The sequence below is a fragment of the Pristiophorus japonicus genome, chromosome 9 (genome assembly GCF_044704955.1).
Source record: "Pristiophorus japonicus isolate sPriJap1 chromosome 9, sPriJap1.hap1, whole genome shotgun sequence".
Classification (NCBI taxonomy): domain Eukaryota; kingdom Metazoa; phylum Chordata; class Chondrichthyes; family Pristiophoridae; genus Pristiophorus; species Pristiophorus japonicus.
Genome location: NC_091985.1, coordinates 42,893,279 through 42,909,987, shown reverse-complemented (window position 1 = coordinate 42,909,987; position 16,709 = coordinate 42,893,279). Strand labels below are relative to the sequence as shown.

General features: G+C 45.3%; 1 protein-coding gene across 1 annotated transcript in view; it reads right to left on the bottom strand.

The window, feature by feature from the left end:
- Window positions 1-6,915: 6,915 nt before the first annotated feature.
- Window positions 6,916-16,709, bottom strand: part of kmo (kynurenine 3-monooxygenase) — a 65,364-nt gene continuing 55,570 nt past the window's right edge. Inside the window, exons 12-15 of the mRNA XM_070890956.1 lie at window positions 14,733-14,815; window positions 12,597-12,698; window positions 12,419-12,478; window positions 6,916-7,041 (exon numbers count right to left, since the gene is read on the bottom strand). Coding sequence (XP_070747057.1) covers window positions 6,916-7,041; window positions 12,419-12,478; window positions 12,597-12,698; window positions 14,733-14,815 — 371 coding nt within the window. The remainder of the gene's footprint in view (window positions 7,042-12,418; window positions 12,479-12,596; window positions 12,699-14,732; window positions 14,816-16,709) is intronic.

Genomic DNA, 16,709 nt, shown 5'->3' with positions numbered 1-16,709 from the left:
CTTGTGTTACGTTTTCAGCTAATTGGGACAAATTTCATATTCATAAAGCAGCAACAAATCAGGAACTGAACTGAGGAAAATCTACCACAAGAGCAGAAACGGATCCAATCAAATCACCCAAAAAAGTCAGTATCTTTCAGGACACAATTTTTTTTGTGTCAGTCACTCAAATTTCTAATGTTGAAAATAAGGAAGTAAAAATTACTATTTCACAATAATCTCTAGCTCTCCACTGCCTATTTCAACTCTTCCACTGACTCAGTGTTGTCAGACTGTTTGTCCGATATCGAGTCGTGGATCAGCCACAATTTCCTCCAGTTAAACATTTGGAATACTGAAGTCATCGGTCATTGTCTATGGACGCCACCAAACACTCTGTGCCCTTGTCACGATTGCAACCCCATCCACAGTCATTGTCTCAGGTTGAATGAGACATTTCACAACATCAGTGTCCTCTTATTCAACACCAAGTTGAGCATCTGACCCCATATCATCATAGGCAGTCCCTCAGAATCGAGGAAGACTTGCTTCCACTCCTAAAATGAGTCCTTTGGTGGCTGAACAGTCCAATGCGAGAGCCACAGACCCTGGCACAGGTGAGACAGATAGTCGTTGAGGGTGTTATGTATGCAACCCTAGGTAACCTGTATCATACCACCACCAGAGGGCATACCTGTTGGAGTCCCAAGGGCTCCCAGCATCCCTTGGGAGCACTGTATATAAGGAGGTCTCCCATGCTGTACCAGCACTCTGGAATTTGAATAAAAGGAGCAAGGTCACACTTACTCATGTCTATAGTACTCAGTTGCATTACTTTATTATTATGAACATAACGGTGGAAGGGGGGGTGGGACTGATTTGTCGCACACTCCTTCCGCTGTCTGCACCTGACCTCTTCATGCTTGCGACACTGAGATTCGAAGAGCTCAACGCCCTCCCGGGTGCACTTTCTCCATCTAGGGCGGTCTTCAGCCAGGTGATGTCAGTGGTGATGTCGCACTTCACCAGGGAGGCTTTGAGGATGTCCTTGTAATGTTTCCGCTGCCCACCTTTGGCTCGTTTGCCATGAAGGAGCTCCGCATAGAACAATTGCTTAGGGAGCCTCATGTCTGGCATATGAACTATGTGGCTTGCCCAGCAAAGCTGATCGAATGTGATTAGTGCTTCAATGCTGGGGATGTTAGCCTGGGCGAAGACAATGATGTTGGTGCGCCTGTCCTCCCAGGGGATTTGCAGGATCTTGCGGAGACACCATTAGTGATATGCCTCCAGCAACTGGAGGTGTCTTCTGTACATTGTCCATGCCTCTGACCCATCCAGGAGGGTGGGTATTACTACAGCCCGAGCTTAGTGGTAGATTTGAGGGCCTGGTCTTCAAACACTCTTTTCCTCGGGTGGCCAAAAGCTGTACTGACGCACCGGAGGCGATGTTGAATCTCCGCATCAAAGTCTGAGGATCCCGAGGTATGGGAAGTGGTCCACGTTGTCGAGGGCTGCGCTGTGAATCTTGATGACTGGGGGGCAGTGCTGTGCAGCGAGGACAGGCTGGTGGGGGACCTTTGTCTTACGGATGTGAAGTGTAAGGCCCATGCTTTCATATGCCTTGGTGAATACATAGACTATATCCTGGAGTTCAGCCTCAGAATGTGCGCAGACGCAGGCGTCGTCGGCGTACTGCAGCTCAACGACAGAGGTTGGGGTGATCTTGGACCTGGCCTGGAGGTGGCGTAGGTTAAACAGCTTCCCACTGGTTCTGTAGTTTAGTTCCACTCCAGCAGGGAGCTTGTTGACTGTGTGGTGGAGCATGGCAACGAGGAAGATGGAGAAGAGGTTTGGAGTGATGACGCAGCCCTGTTTGACCCGATCCGGACGTGGATTGGGTCTATAATAATCACGGTCTGCATGTCGTCGTGGAGCAGGTGAAGGATGTTGACAAACTTTTGGGGGCATCCAAAACGGAGGAAGACGCTCCATAAACCCTCATGGTTGACAGTGTCAAAGGTCTTTGTAAGATCGAAAAAGGCCATGTCTAAGGACTGGCGCTGCTCCTTGCATTTTTCGTGCAGCTGTCGCACTGCAAAGATCATGTCTGTTGTGCCCTGTAGGGGACGAAATCTGCACTGTGATTCCGGGAGGAGCTCCTCGGCCAGAGGGAGAAGACGGTTGAGGAGAACTCTAGTGACAACCTTCCCAGTGGCTGATAGCAGGGAGATTCTCCTGTAGTTGCCGCAGTCGGACTTGTCCCCCTTTTTAAAGATAGTCATGATCACTGCATCTCTGAGATCTCCTGGCATGCTCTCCTCCCTCCAAATGATGCCAACAGTGCCTCTCCGCCATATTTTAGCGCCTCAGCAGGAATTCCATCCGCACCTGTAGCCTTGTTATTCTTGAGCTGTTTTATGGCTTTGCCTACCTTGTGCAGAGTTGGGGTTTCACTGAGGTGGTGGCGGGTTGCATGCTGTGGGATGGGGTTGAGAACACTCGAGTCAAAGGTAGAGTCTCGATTGAGGAGATCTTCAAAGTGCTCCTTCCAGCGGGCCCTGACACCCGCGGTGTCCTTGATGAGTGTTTCTCCATTCTTGGCCAGGAATGGGGTGGGGCCTTGGGAGTTTGGACCATAGGTGACCTTGACTGCAGTGGAGAATCCCGCACATCATGGTTGTCGGCCAGCTGCTGTATCTCCTGTTCTTTAAGTCCCGGGTTTTTTGTTGGACCTCAGCCTTGAGCCATCTGTAACGTTGCTTTGCAGGTCCCGAGTTGTTGGGTTGTTGCTTGAGGCTCAGAAATGCTCTGCGCTGACGATCTATTAGTTCTTGGATCTCCTGATCGTTTTCATCAAACCAGTCCTGGTGTTTTCTGGTTGAGTGACCAAGTGTCTCTTCACTGGTTATGGAGGCTTGGAGAGCAGACCAAGTACTGTGGGCATTCAGCATCTCAGGGTCATCAAGGCACACCAGATTGGCTGTGAGGTGCTGGCTGTATAGGGCTCTCTTAGCTGGGTCTCTAAGTGCCCCGGCATTAACTTTTTTGCGGCACTGCTTCTGCTGTCCCCTCTACTTTGGGGCTATGTTTATATTGATGATAGATTGGATTAGGCGATGGTCCATCCAGCAGTCATCAGCTCTTGTCATGGCGTGGGTGATGCGCATGTCCTTGCGATCCCTGGCTTGAACGATGATATAGTCAAGCAGGTGCCAATGTTTGGAGCGAGGGTGTTGCCACGATGCCTTGTATTTGTTTGGAACCGGGTGTTGGTGATGAGGAGTTCATGTTCCAGACATTTTGTCAGGAGTAGGGTACCGCTGCAGTTGGCTTTCCCTACCTCCTCTCTGCCAATCACGTCTCCTCAGAGGGTTGTGTCTTTGCCGACCCTGGCATTAAAGTCACCTAGGAGGATCAATTTGTCGCCCGTGGGGATGCGGGACAGGGATGTCTCGAGGTTGGAATAAAAACCCTCTTTAGCCTCGAGTGTTGGGGCATACACACTGATGACTGTGGCGTATTGGTTCTGGGATAGGGTAAGACGAAGAGTTATGAGGTGTTCGTTAACCCCGCAGGGGGAGTCTTTGAGGCGGTCGACCAGTTCATTTTTGACGGCGAAGCCAATTCCATGAAGGCGGCATTCTTCCTCTGGTTTTCCTTTCCAGAAAAAGGTGTAACCTCCACCATGTTCCTTGAGCTGGCCTTCCCTTGCCTGCCGGGTCTCGCTTAGGGCAGCGATGTCGATGTCAAAACGTCTAAGTTCCCGGGCAACTATGGCGGTGCGGCGTTCCGGCCTATCGCTGTTGGAGTTGTCCATGAGGGTCCTGACGTTCCAGGTCTCGAACTTCATATTAACGAAATGGAAGATGCCTGTGTGAGAGTTCTTTTAACGTGGGGTGGCCACTGCTCATCGGCAGCCACACGGGCTTAGCTGAGCAAGGTCTTGGTCCAGTGGCAAGGGGGTCCAAGACAACTGGAGACCAGGCACTGCTGTATAAGCCTAATTGTCTACGGCAAGATGTTGGCCGCAAACTCGCCGCTGAGTAGCGCCACTGATGGTAGATGGCCCGTGGCTTGGTTGGGGGGCAGGCATTAGGAAGGTCAGCTGTCCGCTGGGGTTCTCAGGGATGTTTGGAAACTTTCTTCCAAGGTTAAAAATTTACCCAGAGGTTTCCAAGTTGTTTTAAAAGTTTGAGTTTAAAAGTATTTCCAAAATATTTTTTTAAAAAGTTACTCAGGTTGATTGAAGGTTTAATAAATAGATTAAGAGTTGATTAAAAGTTATAGTAAAAAAAAGTTCTCCAAGTTGATTAAAAAATTTTAAGTTTTCCTGAATTGTTTAAGAAGTTTAAAAGTTGATTAAAAGTTTAAAAATTGAGTCCCTTCGGCCAGTTCGACGCCAGCCCCGGAGTCCCTCCGGCCGGTTCAGCGCCAGCCCCGGGCAGAATGTCCCACAGTACTGCTGGAACACTCCTCCTTGTGGCCGGCGGGCCCAGAAGAACTGGCGGGCCTCGAAGAGTCAGCGGACCCTGAAGTGTCGGCGGGCCCCAGAAGAGTTTCGGAAGAGTTGGCGGGCCCAGAATAGCCAGCGGGTTAAATCCTAACCCGGGGTAGAAGCGGGCCGGTGCGGGGTCCCTTCGGCAGGGTCCTAGGTGGTTATCCGCACGACTTGTTCAGCTGGAATATACTCCCCATCACAAAGACCACTTACTTGCACCTCCATAACCTTTCCTGCGTCAGTCTCTCGGGGACTGAAACCCTCGTCCAGCCCTTTATTACCTCCAGACTCAACTATTTCAATGCTCTCTGGCCTCCCATCCTTCACCCTCTGTAAACCCGCTCACCTAACATTGGCTCCCAGTCCCCCAATTTAACATTTCTCGGGCTCACCTGTAGATCTTGGTCTTATTCTTCCCTATCGTCCTCTGGCCCGATAACTAAACCCCCCCGCCTGCCCCCGCATTCAAACTTCCCATTCCTCTGACTCTTGCCTTTAGGAAAAGCTCCCTTCCCAGTGTCCCACCATGGGCAACCGTGCCTTCAGCCATCTCGGCCCAAAGTTTTGTAATTCTCTCCTTAAACCCCACCACCTCTCCACCTCCCTCACCTTTTTGATACCCTCCTTAAAACCCACCACTTTCACCAAGATTTTGGTCACCCCCTCCTAGTATCACCCAAGACCATACTGATCATAAGCAACATCCTGTGCGACTGTGACTGTGGCTCCCTATCTCTCCTCATCCTGCTTGAACTCGCTGCATCTTTGCCTGTGAAATCAACAGAATGAAAATCTGCCGGGTTCTATAAAGGGCAAGGCGATCCGCTCCACCACATTACCGCCCAGCTGGTTTTAATGTCCTTTTTATTCGGTGTATCTTCACAGGAGTTTGATGTGTATCTCTGAGGCAGACTTTGTTCTAATCAGTCTCTGGTCATCCAGGAATGAGGGACATCAGAGGCTGAATGCTAGCATTTCACCATGTAAGAAGTGTCCAACCAGGTTTCAAGGATTAAACAAAATGATTTATTTTTAGGAATATTATTTGCATTGCTAGCTCAGTAGATGTCCCTAATCAAAATATTAACTCCTGATGTAGTTCTGTAACAGTTCATTAATGTAGTAAAACATAGGGCTAATTTCCTACGCGCAGTTCCCCTGTGGCAAGAGAAGAGAAGCAGTAATGGCTCATTAGCGGTAATGGCTTTCTTTACAGTGTGAGCAATTGAAAAAGTGCTGGTAGAATTACAATTCTGCTTTTATATTCCTTGTTTTAGAGAAAGGGTAAGTGTGGGCCAATTTGTAATACCCTGCTTTCACTTGGCACCAACTGTGTTCTTGCTGTTATACGATTCCAGTCACTGAGAGTGGTGAGCATGTGGAATTCTCTATCACAGAAAGTTATTGAGTCCAGTTCGTTAGATCTTTTCAAAAAGGAATTAGATGTGGCCCTTACGGCTAAAAGGGATCAAGGGGTATGGCGAGAAAGCAAGAATGGGGTACTGGAAATTCATGATCAGCCATGATCTTATTGAATGGTGGTGCAGGCTCGAAGGGCCGAATGGCCTACTCCTGCACCTATTTTCTATGTTTCTGTGCATGCAGTATTTGCGGAAGAGGAGTTTTAATAGTTTTTAAATGTCCCACTTCATCTGTTGGGGCTGCTGATGGGGGAGAGTTAGTGTATCCAAATCCATCGGTCAGGGTTTTGTCAGTTGTAAACTTGCCACCCGCCTACTGCAATCCGTGTGAGGCCCAACCATAAGAATAATTCGGGCAAGTTTCCAGCGCTAACGGGTGCCGACAAGTCAGAGTTGAGCCAGAAGTGTGTCTTTAATGGGCGCGGGGGGGGGGGACAGCGGGGAGGGGTGCCTTGGCACCGAGGGGCCAACTAGTTCAATCAGGCCCCACAAAACTCAGTGCCGGGGTGCTTTATGGCAGCATTTTCAGAGCGTCTTGCAGCGATCCCTTTGAAGGCCAGATTCGACTGCTCGGCAGAACACCAAAATTGCAATGGGGTCGTACATTCGGCGTGGAACCCTCATTTGCATATTGTTGGAAGATATTTTGTGTGGGATCGCTGCTCACCAGTTTCATGTCTCAAGATCGCGACAGGCTGGATGTCTGCAGAAACCGGGTGATGGGTGAAAACAGGTCCGACAATCGGGCCCAGCATCTCTCCCCTCGTTTTCTGCTGGCAAACATTGCTCTTAATGCCAGTGAAATGGTATAAGGTTGGTGCAATAGTTAAAATAGGTGCTAACTGCTCGCTGTGATAAATGCTAATGGCCAGCATACGAAAGAATTTTCTACTAACAAGAGCCTCTTACTGTCTGCTCAAGGGAAAATAAGGCTACGATCTCTTAAACAGGTATAATAAAGAATTTCAATTTTTTTTTAAAACCACATGGATTTTGTTTCCCTGCTTCGAGTTACTAAAAGCCAAAATTCCAATTCTGCAGCTGCTGGATGTCAAGTAGCTTGGGTGAATACTTGAAAAGGAAGACTGCTCCTGTGACTGTTGCTGATGCTCCCATAACAAATAACACAGTATTGATTACCTGCAAGGGAAAGGAATAGCTTTACTAGAAGCATATTTATACAACTATTTTGTTGTAATCTGTAAAACATAAATCGTTAACTCAAATGCCCCCTGATTTAAACGGGGGGGGGGTCACTAAAACAGAAACGTTCAAACAAGTGAGCATATTTATACAACTATTTTGTTGTAATCTGTAAAACATAAATCGTTAACTCAAATGCCCCCTGATTTAAACGGGGGGGGGCACTAAAACAGAAACGTTCAAACAAGTGAGCATATTTATACAATAGGGTAACATTTTTGCAGGTGTTACACTGCCGCCAGGGGCTCATATGCAACTCGCACAGATCACATGTTGCGGATGCAATGCCTGGGATTGCCTTCAATTGAACTCAGTGGACAGAAAGCGGCAGCAACATGCGTGTGTTTTTTCCAAGATGCACTGGCTGCCGTAAGACCCCACCCCCAATCAACAAATCAAGACCTGGCAAAATGTTGCCTTAGTGTACAACATGATCAAAGCTGTGAAAACACCTTGCAGAATGTTGATTGATATAAAAGAAATAATTGATTTTCCGAAAATGCACCGTAACTTAGGCCCTGAAATTGTGACTCGCAGCCAGGATGGAGAGCAGACAGAGCGGAAGCGGAGGGCAGATGAGCCGGAATTTTGGATGGGACCCAGTTCTGCAAGAATTATACCGTAATTTCATTTTTTTTTGGGGGGGGGGGCTTAATTTGAGGGAGGCTTCTGCTGCTTTCCTTCTCTGTCCTCCTGTTAAGTGGGAGTGATCCAAGGCATTTCTGGGAATTCCACCCAATATGCCCTTAAGGTCAGAGTGTAACTCCTGCCAACGGAGAGCTGGCATGCGTTCCAGTGAGGCCCTCGGGAAATCCCTTGCAGAAATCCAGGCAAGTATAATTCAGCATTTATTTACAGCACTTATGGCTTCCTTTGAAGTTGTAAATTGGAAATCTGCTAAATGTCTTCATACAAACATAGAAAATAGGTGCAGGAGTAGGCCATTCGGCCCTTTGATTCTGCACCACCATTCAATGAGTTCATGGCTGAACATGCAACTTCAGTACCCCATTCCTGCTTTCTCGCCATACCCCTTGATCCCCCTAGTAGTAAGGATTACATCTAATTCCTTTTTGAATATATTTAGTGAATTGGCCTCAACAACTTTCTGTGGTAGAGAATTCCACAGGTTCACCACTCTCTGGGTGAAGAAGTTTCTCCTCATCTCGGTCCTAAATGGCTTACCCCTTATCCTTAGACTGTGACCCCTGGTTCTAGACTTCCCCAACATTGGGAACATTCTTCCTGCATCTAACCTGTCTAAACCCGTCAGAATTTTAAATGTTTCTATGAGATCCCCTCTCATTCTTCTGAACTCCAATGAATACAAGCCCAGTTAATCCAGTCTTTCTTGATATGTCAGTCCCACCATCCCAGGAATCAGTCTGGTGAACCTTCACTGCACTCCCTCAATAGCAAGAATGTCCTTCCTCAAGCTAGGAGTCCAAAACTGTACACAATACTCCAGGTGTGGCCTCACCAAGGCCCTGTACAACTGTAGTAACACCTCCCTGCCCCATACTCAAATCCCCTCGCTGTGAAGGCCAACATGCCATTTGCTTTCTTTACTGCCTGCTGTACCTGCATGCCAACCTTCAATGACTGATGTACCATGGCACCCAGGTCTCATTGCACCTCCCTTTTTCCTAATCTGTCACCATTCAGATAATAGTCTGTCTCTCTGTTTTTACCACCAAACTGAATAACCTCACATTTATCCACATTAAACTTCATCTGCCATGCATTTGCCTACTCACCTAACCTATCCAAGTCACTCTGCAACCTCATAGCATCCTCCTCGCAGCTCATACTGCCACCCAACTTAGTGTCATCCGCAAATTTGGAGATATTACATTTAATCACCTCGTCTAAATCATTAATGTACAATGTAAACAGCTGGGGCCCCAGCACAGAACCTTGCGGTACCCCACTAGTCACTGCCTGCCATTCTGAAAAGTACCCATTTACTCCTACTCTTTGCTTTCTGTCTGCCAACCAGTTCTCAATCTACGTCAGCACACTACCCCCAATCCCATGTGCTTTAACTTTGCACATTAATCTCTTGTGTGGGACCTTGTCGAAAGCCTTCTGAAAGTCCAAATACACCACATCAACTGGTTCTCCCTTATCCACTCTACTGGAAACATCCTCAAAAAATTCCAGAAGATTTGTCAAGCATGATTTCCCTTTCACAAATCCATGCTGACTTGGACCTATCATGTCACCTCTTTCCAAATGCGCTGCTATGACATCCTTAATAATTGATTCCATCATTTTACCCACTACCAATGTCAGGCTGACTGGTCTATAATTCCCTGTTTTCTCTCTCCCTCCTTTTTTAAAAAGTGGGGTTACATTGGCTACCCTCCACTCCATAGGAACTGATCCAGAGTCTATGGAATGTTGGAAAATGACTATCAATGCATCCGCTATTTCAAACGCCACCGCCTTAAGTACTCTGGGATGCAGACCATCAGGCCCTGGGGATTTATCGGCCTTCAATCCCATCAATTTCCCCAACACAATTTCCCGACTAATAAGGATTTCCCTCAGTTCCTCCTTCTTACAAGACCCTCTGACCCCCTTTATATCCGGAAGGTTGTGTGTGTCCTCCTTAGTGAATACCGAACCAAAATACTTGTTCAATTGGTCTGCCATTTCTTTATTTCCCGTTATGACTTCCCTTGATTCTGACTGCAGGGGACCTATGTTTGTCTTTACTAACCTTTTTCTCTTTACATATCTATAAAAGCTTTTGCAGTCCGTTTTAATATTCCTTGCAAGCTTCCTCTCGTACTCTTATTTTCCCTGCCCAAATCAAACTCTTTATCATTCGTCAATCTATCCTAGAAAATTCACACCTCATACCTTCAAAGTTACTCTTCTTTAAGTTCTGGACCATGGTCTCTGAATTAACTGTTTCATTCTCCATCCTAATGTAGAATTCCACCATATTATGGTCACTCTTCCCCAAGGGGCCTCGCACAACGAGATTGCTAATTAATCCGCTCTCATTACACAACACGCAGTCTAAGATGGCCTCCCCCCTCGTTGGTTCCTCGACATATTGGTCTAGAAAACCATCCCTTATGCACTCCAGGAAATCCTCCTCCACCGTATTGCTTCCAGTTTGGTTAGCCCAATCTATATGCATCTTAAAGTCACCCATGATAACTGCTGCACCTTTATTGCATGCACCCCTAATTTCCTGTTTGATGCCCTCCCCAACATCACTACTACTGTTTGGAGGTCTGTACACAACTCCCACTAACGTTTTTTGCCCTTTGGTGTTCTGCAGCTCTATATAGATTCCACATCATCCAAGCTAATGTCCTTCCTAACTATTGCATTAATCTCCTCTTTAACCAGCAATGCTACCCCACCTCCTTTTCCTTTTATTCTATCCTTCCTGAATGTTGAATACCCCTGGATGTTGAGTTCCCAGCCCTGATCATCCTGGAGCCACGTCTCTGTAATCCCAATCACATCATATCTGTTAACATCTATTTGCACAGTTAATTCATCCACCTTATTGCGGATACTCCTTGCATTAAGACACAAAGCCTTCAGGCTTGTTTTTTTAACACCCTTTGTCCTTTTAGAATTATGATGTAGTGTGGATTAGGGATGGGCCTACAAACCTTCCCTTGGGGCAGTCGTGATGTCTGCTCTGTCGCAATTGCACCAGCACACTTGGAAGTTTTGACCCCTTCATTTAAAGAAGTGACAATGTAGTGGTGCACTTTCATGCAGCTATTGGAATGTGGTAGATCTTCTTGGACTGCTGCATCAACCTTTCATAAACACTGCAACATCCTTTTGGATGAGCTTAAGTTTATGGAGGGTGGATGATGAGAGGCTGGCTAGGAGAGCATTGGAATAGTCATGTCTGGAGGTAACAAAAGTATAGCTGAGGGGTTCGGCAGAAGATGGGCTGAGGCAGGAGTGGAGACGGACAATGTTATGGAGGTATATATAGGCAGGCTTGGCGATGGATAGGATATGGGGTCGGAAGTTCAGTTCCGGGTCAAATAGGACACCAAGGTTGCAAACAGTCTGGTTCAGCCTCAACCAGTGGCCAGAGAGGGAAATGGAATCTGTGATTAGGAAATGAAATTTCTGGCGTGGGCTGAAGACAATGGCTTCGGTCTTCCCATTTAGTCAGAGGAAATCTCTGGTCATCCAGCACTGGAGGTCAGACAAACAGTCTTTAGCCTAAAATTGACAGGACAAAGCACCCACTTTATTCAGTGCATATTGTCTTTCTCACAGAAAATGGCAGTGTACAACAGAAGGCACCGAGAACAGATGAGCAGAGAATTCCTGTCAGTCAAACCCCTCATCCTCTTCAGAGAAACTACACATCCTGGTGCAGAATTCTTCATCGGTTTTTGCATCCCATTTGGACATTCAGAAGTATCTTTTCTGTTGATGAGCAGCACGAGTGTATGAAAGGTGCTGGGTAATCACATGGTGTCGCCCAGTGCCTTGGGAACGCCATATCTTTTCTAAAACCTAGCCAGCCTTTCTTGTTAATGCTGCTGCCAAATCTTAATGCAGAATTTAATATATTCGCCAGTAATATTTAAACAGAGCATCTGTCATCTTGGCAGTGCACCAATGAACTACAGACTGGAAGCAGCCTATGCCACCATCACTTGTACTGTTGTGAGCAGCAGCTGATAGCAGGTCAGGTTCCAGGAAATGGCAAAATTCCTCAATGGCTTCCTTGGTAAGATATACATTTTCCCTAGTGGGATCAAGCTAATTCGGTCATCTGTGGTACACATTCCATAGAAGGATAGTGGGTGCTGGTGATCCTCCTCCCTTGCCCTCCTCCTCCACAACCACATACAACACAGTGAGGCTTGCTAATATATTCATGCTGCTAGGTGGAATGAAACAGATGAGTAGCTCCTTTCAAAGTCCACTGCTCCGTTCTGTACTTCCAGCAGTATTCTCCGCTTATCTTAATGCCACTTTTATAGTAGATGCCATTAATGCAATGTGGACTAGAAAGCAAGCTTGAGCAAATTTGCTCATTCCCCTTCAATTAGTGTATAATCTGTGAGTGAGCCAAAAACCTTTACTGCTGGTTCTGTGCATTAATGTACATTATACAGATTCAATCCCAGAAGGGATTTTTTGAAGATGGCCAACAATGAGCGATATGAACAAAATGGCTACACACTAATGCACACATGCATTTGCTCGAACACAGAATCAATTCACCTCTAAACGGAATCCCTTCTTACTCCGCAAAATAAGGGGTTAAAATAAATAAAGACCATTTAAAAATGTTAAAACGTGATACCTTGCTTTGCCATTTTGACCGCTGGATCACCTCGTGGTAACGTATTCTGGTAAAAGTCACCTAAAAACAAAACCAAAGTAATGGAAAGGATTTAAACTGAAGGTGTTTGCCCCATTCACCGTGAACTACATCAGGTTATATAAAGTGTATAGAGTTTGAGAATTGGTACATATCTCACCATGGTGTATAAGGGCACAATAGTCTTTGGCATACAGAAGTGAAGGAAATTATCCACATTTTTACGGAAAATAAACCACTTTGAGTTCACATGCTTACGCATCTGAAAATAGATATGCAGAAAACAACAGTTTAAAAAAAATAACTGCAAATTTTATGTAACCAAAAATTGCAACATATTGATATATTGTATTTTAAAATACTAATCAGCATGTAAGTGTATTGAAGATCAACTGATGTTCACAGTGGAGGCCAGACAGGTAAAGGCCGTAATACTAGCTGAGGCTTAATCCTATTTTGATGAAAGAGATGCAATACTATTTTCCAAAGCAACTGGATCGAGACAGCTGGCGCCACACGACCAGCAAAGACCTGAATATATTGGAGAATGAGCTTTGAACCAAAATTCAATATACTATATTGGATTCACATGGATCTCCAATGGGTGTCTTTGTAGTTATATTGAAAATTAATTGAACTTTTTCTATTGACTTGTGTTAAACAGCAAGAAATGCATTCAAGAAAATCTGACTTACATTTTGTCAAAATCCACGGGGCTACTCAGCCTATCTTGATAACCACCAGAATAGTGATATATGGAACAGACATGCAACAAAAATTGTAAATGTTGTATCTATTAATAAGTCATTCCAAAAACCAAGCTGGGTATGCATCTGTTTAAGAATAGAACTGAGGATATGGGGATAGATGATGATGAAATGACAGCAAACTTCAGAGCCAATTTTAAGGGCCCCCCACTAGATGTAAACAGGGCGATAGCAACCAGAGAATATCTTCAGGTCACTTACCTTGCTTTACACTGGCACTCTGGCCGTTGACATTTTTGGTCAGATTCTGAGACGAGTGGCCGGAGCGACCACCCATTTCCGGCACAAGGCCAATTAGATGATGTACATTGGACCCACACTGCAATTTTCATGTACAAATGGACAAAGTATGCACAGCACTTGCTCCACCCATTTCTACTCGGCCGTTAGGTGAGCCTCAAGAAATTTATAATTTTGTTTTTGGCAAGGCCAAGAGGAGAAGTGCTCCACCTGTGTCCACAAAACAACTCCGGCCTGCTGGAAATCTGCGCTCACCCATCCCCTGGCTTCGACTGTCGTCCAGATCAGCATGGGAGCGAGCCGATTTCTGGCCTTCCCACAATCGTGCCCACCGCTCACTAGTAAACAAGGTCCGGGCTTCAAAGCAGCAGCAACAGTTGAACAGCACTCTGCCCAGTGTCTGCCTCCTGCTAAAATCTTCCCTTTTATGTTGTATGCGTCTCTGGGCCTCTATTCATGGCCTTCGTGGTGGTGTGCTGGTGACAAAGGTGAGATTGAACAGAGTTCCCTTATCTTTTCTTGCTTTCCAGCAAAAGAAGACAATAAAATACTATTAGCTAGCAGTTTTATCCCAGCCTTCACAGAGCAAGCGAAAAGATCCTCTTCAACTTGAACTAGAATAGATCATTCTTGTATAAATTTTGCCTCCACCTGTCCACTGCCCACAGTAGCATAATTAAAATCAGGAGCCCATTGTGTGGAGGATTGTAAATGCCAATTCATCCCTCTGTGATAATGAGAAATGTTAGTCTAAATCAACCATAAGAAAATGCAAGGTTCTGAAAGCAGAAACAATCTACATAAGAACATAAGAAATAGGAGCAGGAGTCGGCCATATGGCCCCCCCGAGCCTGCTCCGCCATTCAATAAGATCATGGCTGATCTGATCATGGACTCAGCTCCACTTCCCTGCCCGCTCCCCATAACCCCTTATCCCCTTATCCCCTTATCATTCAAGAAACTGTCTATTTCTGTCTTAAATTTATTCAATGTCCCAGCTTCCACAGCTCTCTGAGGCAGCAAATTCCACAGATTTACAACCCTCAGATGAAATTTCTCCTTATTTCAGTTTTAAATGGGCAGCCCCTTATTCTAAGATCATGCCCTCTAATTCTAGTCTCCCCCATCAGTGGAAACATCCTCTCTGCATCCACCTTGTCAAGCCCCCTCATAATCTTAGACATTTCGATAAGATCACTTTGCATTCTTCTAGATCCTGAACACTGAATCCTGCTACCAAATTAAAGGGTTTATTATAAAAAATGTCCTGGGAACGGTTTGCCGCATACCTCCACATAGTTGTACATCGCCAGGTCAGCTATAGCATGGTCATCAGGTACACGCAACCTTGAAAACTCTGGGAGACATTTAGCTGCAATGTAGAAATATTCACATTTTAAACAGCAACTCAAAGCATCAATTTGTTATTTGAATTAAATATAATTCGTTAGTTTACTGGATTACACTAATTTTCTGCCTAAATGAGCGTTGCTCAATTGACAAAATAATTTGTCAATTTGAAAATGAATCATGCATTGTGTGTGAATTCACATAGGTCATATATTAAAGCAGAGGTGTATTCATCTGAATTCCTATACAATCCTGCACACCAATTCTAGTCGCTCAGTTTTCTTTTATTCTTGTGCCTGGGAGCAGATATTTTGTGCAGAACTCCTCCTCGTCTGACATCAGGAGGTTCCATCCAAGTGTCATCACGAGTAGAAACAGTGGATTGTGGGTAGCGCTCTACATTTACGGTTTCATTGGAGCTGAACATCTTGATGTCAAATGGGATAGGATGGCGTGGGTGAGGAAAGAGTTCTACACTAGCAATTGTAATTTATAAAACATGATAAAGGGGTGATGCCAAGATACTAGTGTTACCAAGTTTGCTCCTTATAACATTTAGGAATAGTGGATTGCTTTTTTTTTAAATTGGCTTGGTGCTACCAGTGATAACGGCAAACGCAAACTTAGTGACCTTACTGGGTCCCTGCTTGTAACATGCGCCACACATTCTCTTATTCACGTTTGTTCCTCCTGTTCTTTGCTCTTGCAGAGAAGGTGCGAGAGCTTCATTGGGCATGCATATTCTAAATTAAGAAGTGCACTGAAATGCAGCTCAATTTTTTATTTAATCGGGTGGAAGTCTGGAGCCTCTGGGTCAGCAGGGAGGCAATTACAGAGTTGTGCTATCAAGTGCAAGTATGCCTGGGAGTACTTACTGCCAATGTTCCCTGTAAGCTTGGTTTGTTCTGTGCAGCTTGTTTCCTTTAATTTGCAATCCCATTCGCAGTGTTTACAATATAAAAGCCGGTGAGCAGCCTGCACAGGACCTTCCAGATTACTGTGCGGCCGTGCGCTCTCCTGAGCGGGAACATTGCTTCCCACCCCATTCCCGCTTGATTTCTGCCCACTGCCATATTAACTGTGCACATTTCTTAGGCAGCCAAGATGTCCACCATAAGCAGGCATGATGTCATTAGATCTCAGATGCAATATTAACAGTGCTGAGTAAAAGTGAGAGAGATTGGTTTCAGCTGTATTTTAAAGGATTCAGATTGTAAGGATCCGAATGCTGCTGTGCTTTTTGGATTTCCATGTCGTATTTAAGCTTGCAAATTAATTGTGCCTTATATTGTTTTTGCCTTTGGAAACCATTGGATTGTACTAGGACCAGCAACACTTGGGACACAATCCTTTTCTCTTCAGACTTTGGTCCCAAGTCCATTTTCTACAGTTTAGATACACATAACCTCATATAGGAGGGGGCGTGGGGGGCACATATTAGGAATTCAGTTGTGGAAATTAACACCTTGCAAGATTTTCCATCCATTGATTTTAACAGATAGAAAATCCTGCAGTGCCATCATGTGAGAGAAACTCTGGGGTATAGTCTGAAACTGGAGCACGTTCATCAAGTGAGGGACAAGTAACTTCGAGGGCAGAGGACAGAGCGTTCACACTGAAGGTATTTTGGAAGAAAATATGCACTCTTAGTCAAAATGTAGCTGGATTATCTGTCTTGAAATGGATGAAACATTAGGAATTCTAGCATCATTGCTGTATAATGCACTGTTGGGAAATGATTTAAATGAGTCGCCTGTGACTTTGCCAAATAAAGAAAGTGAATTTCCCTCAGAGTGCATTAATAATGCTGTAGGTAATAGGTATGGAAATATGGAGTATTTAAAGTTTCATCTAGTGATAGAAATGTGCAGGTGAAGGCGCAAGAGTGAATCACAGTATGGTGATGCCTAAATAAG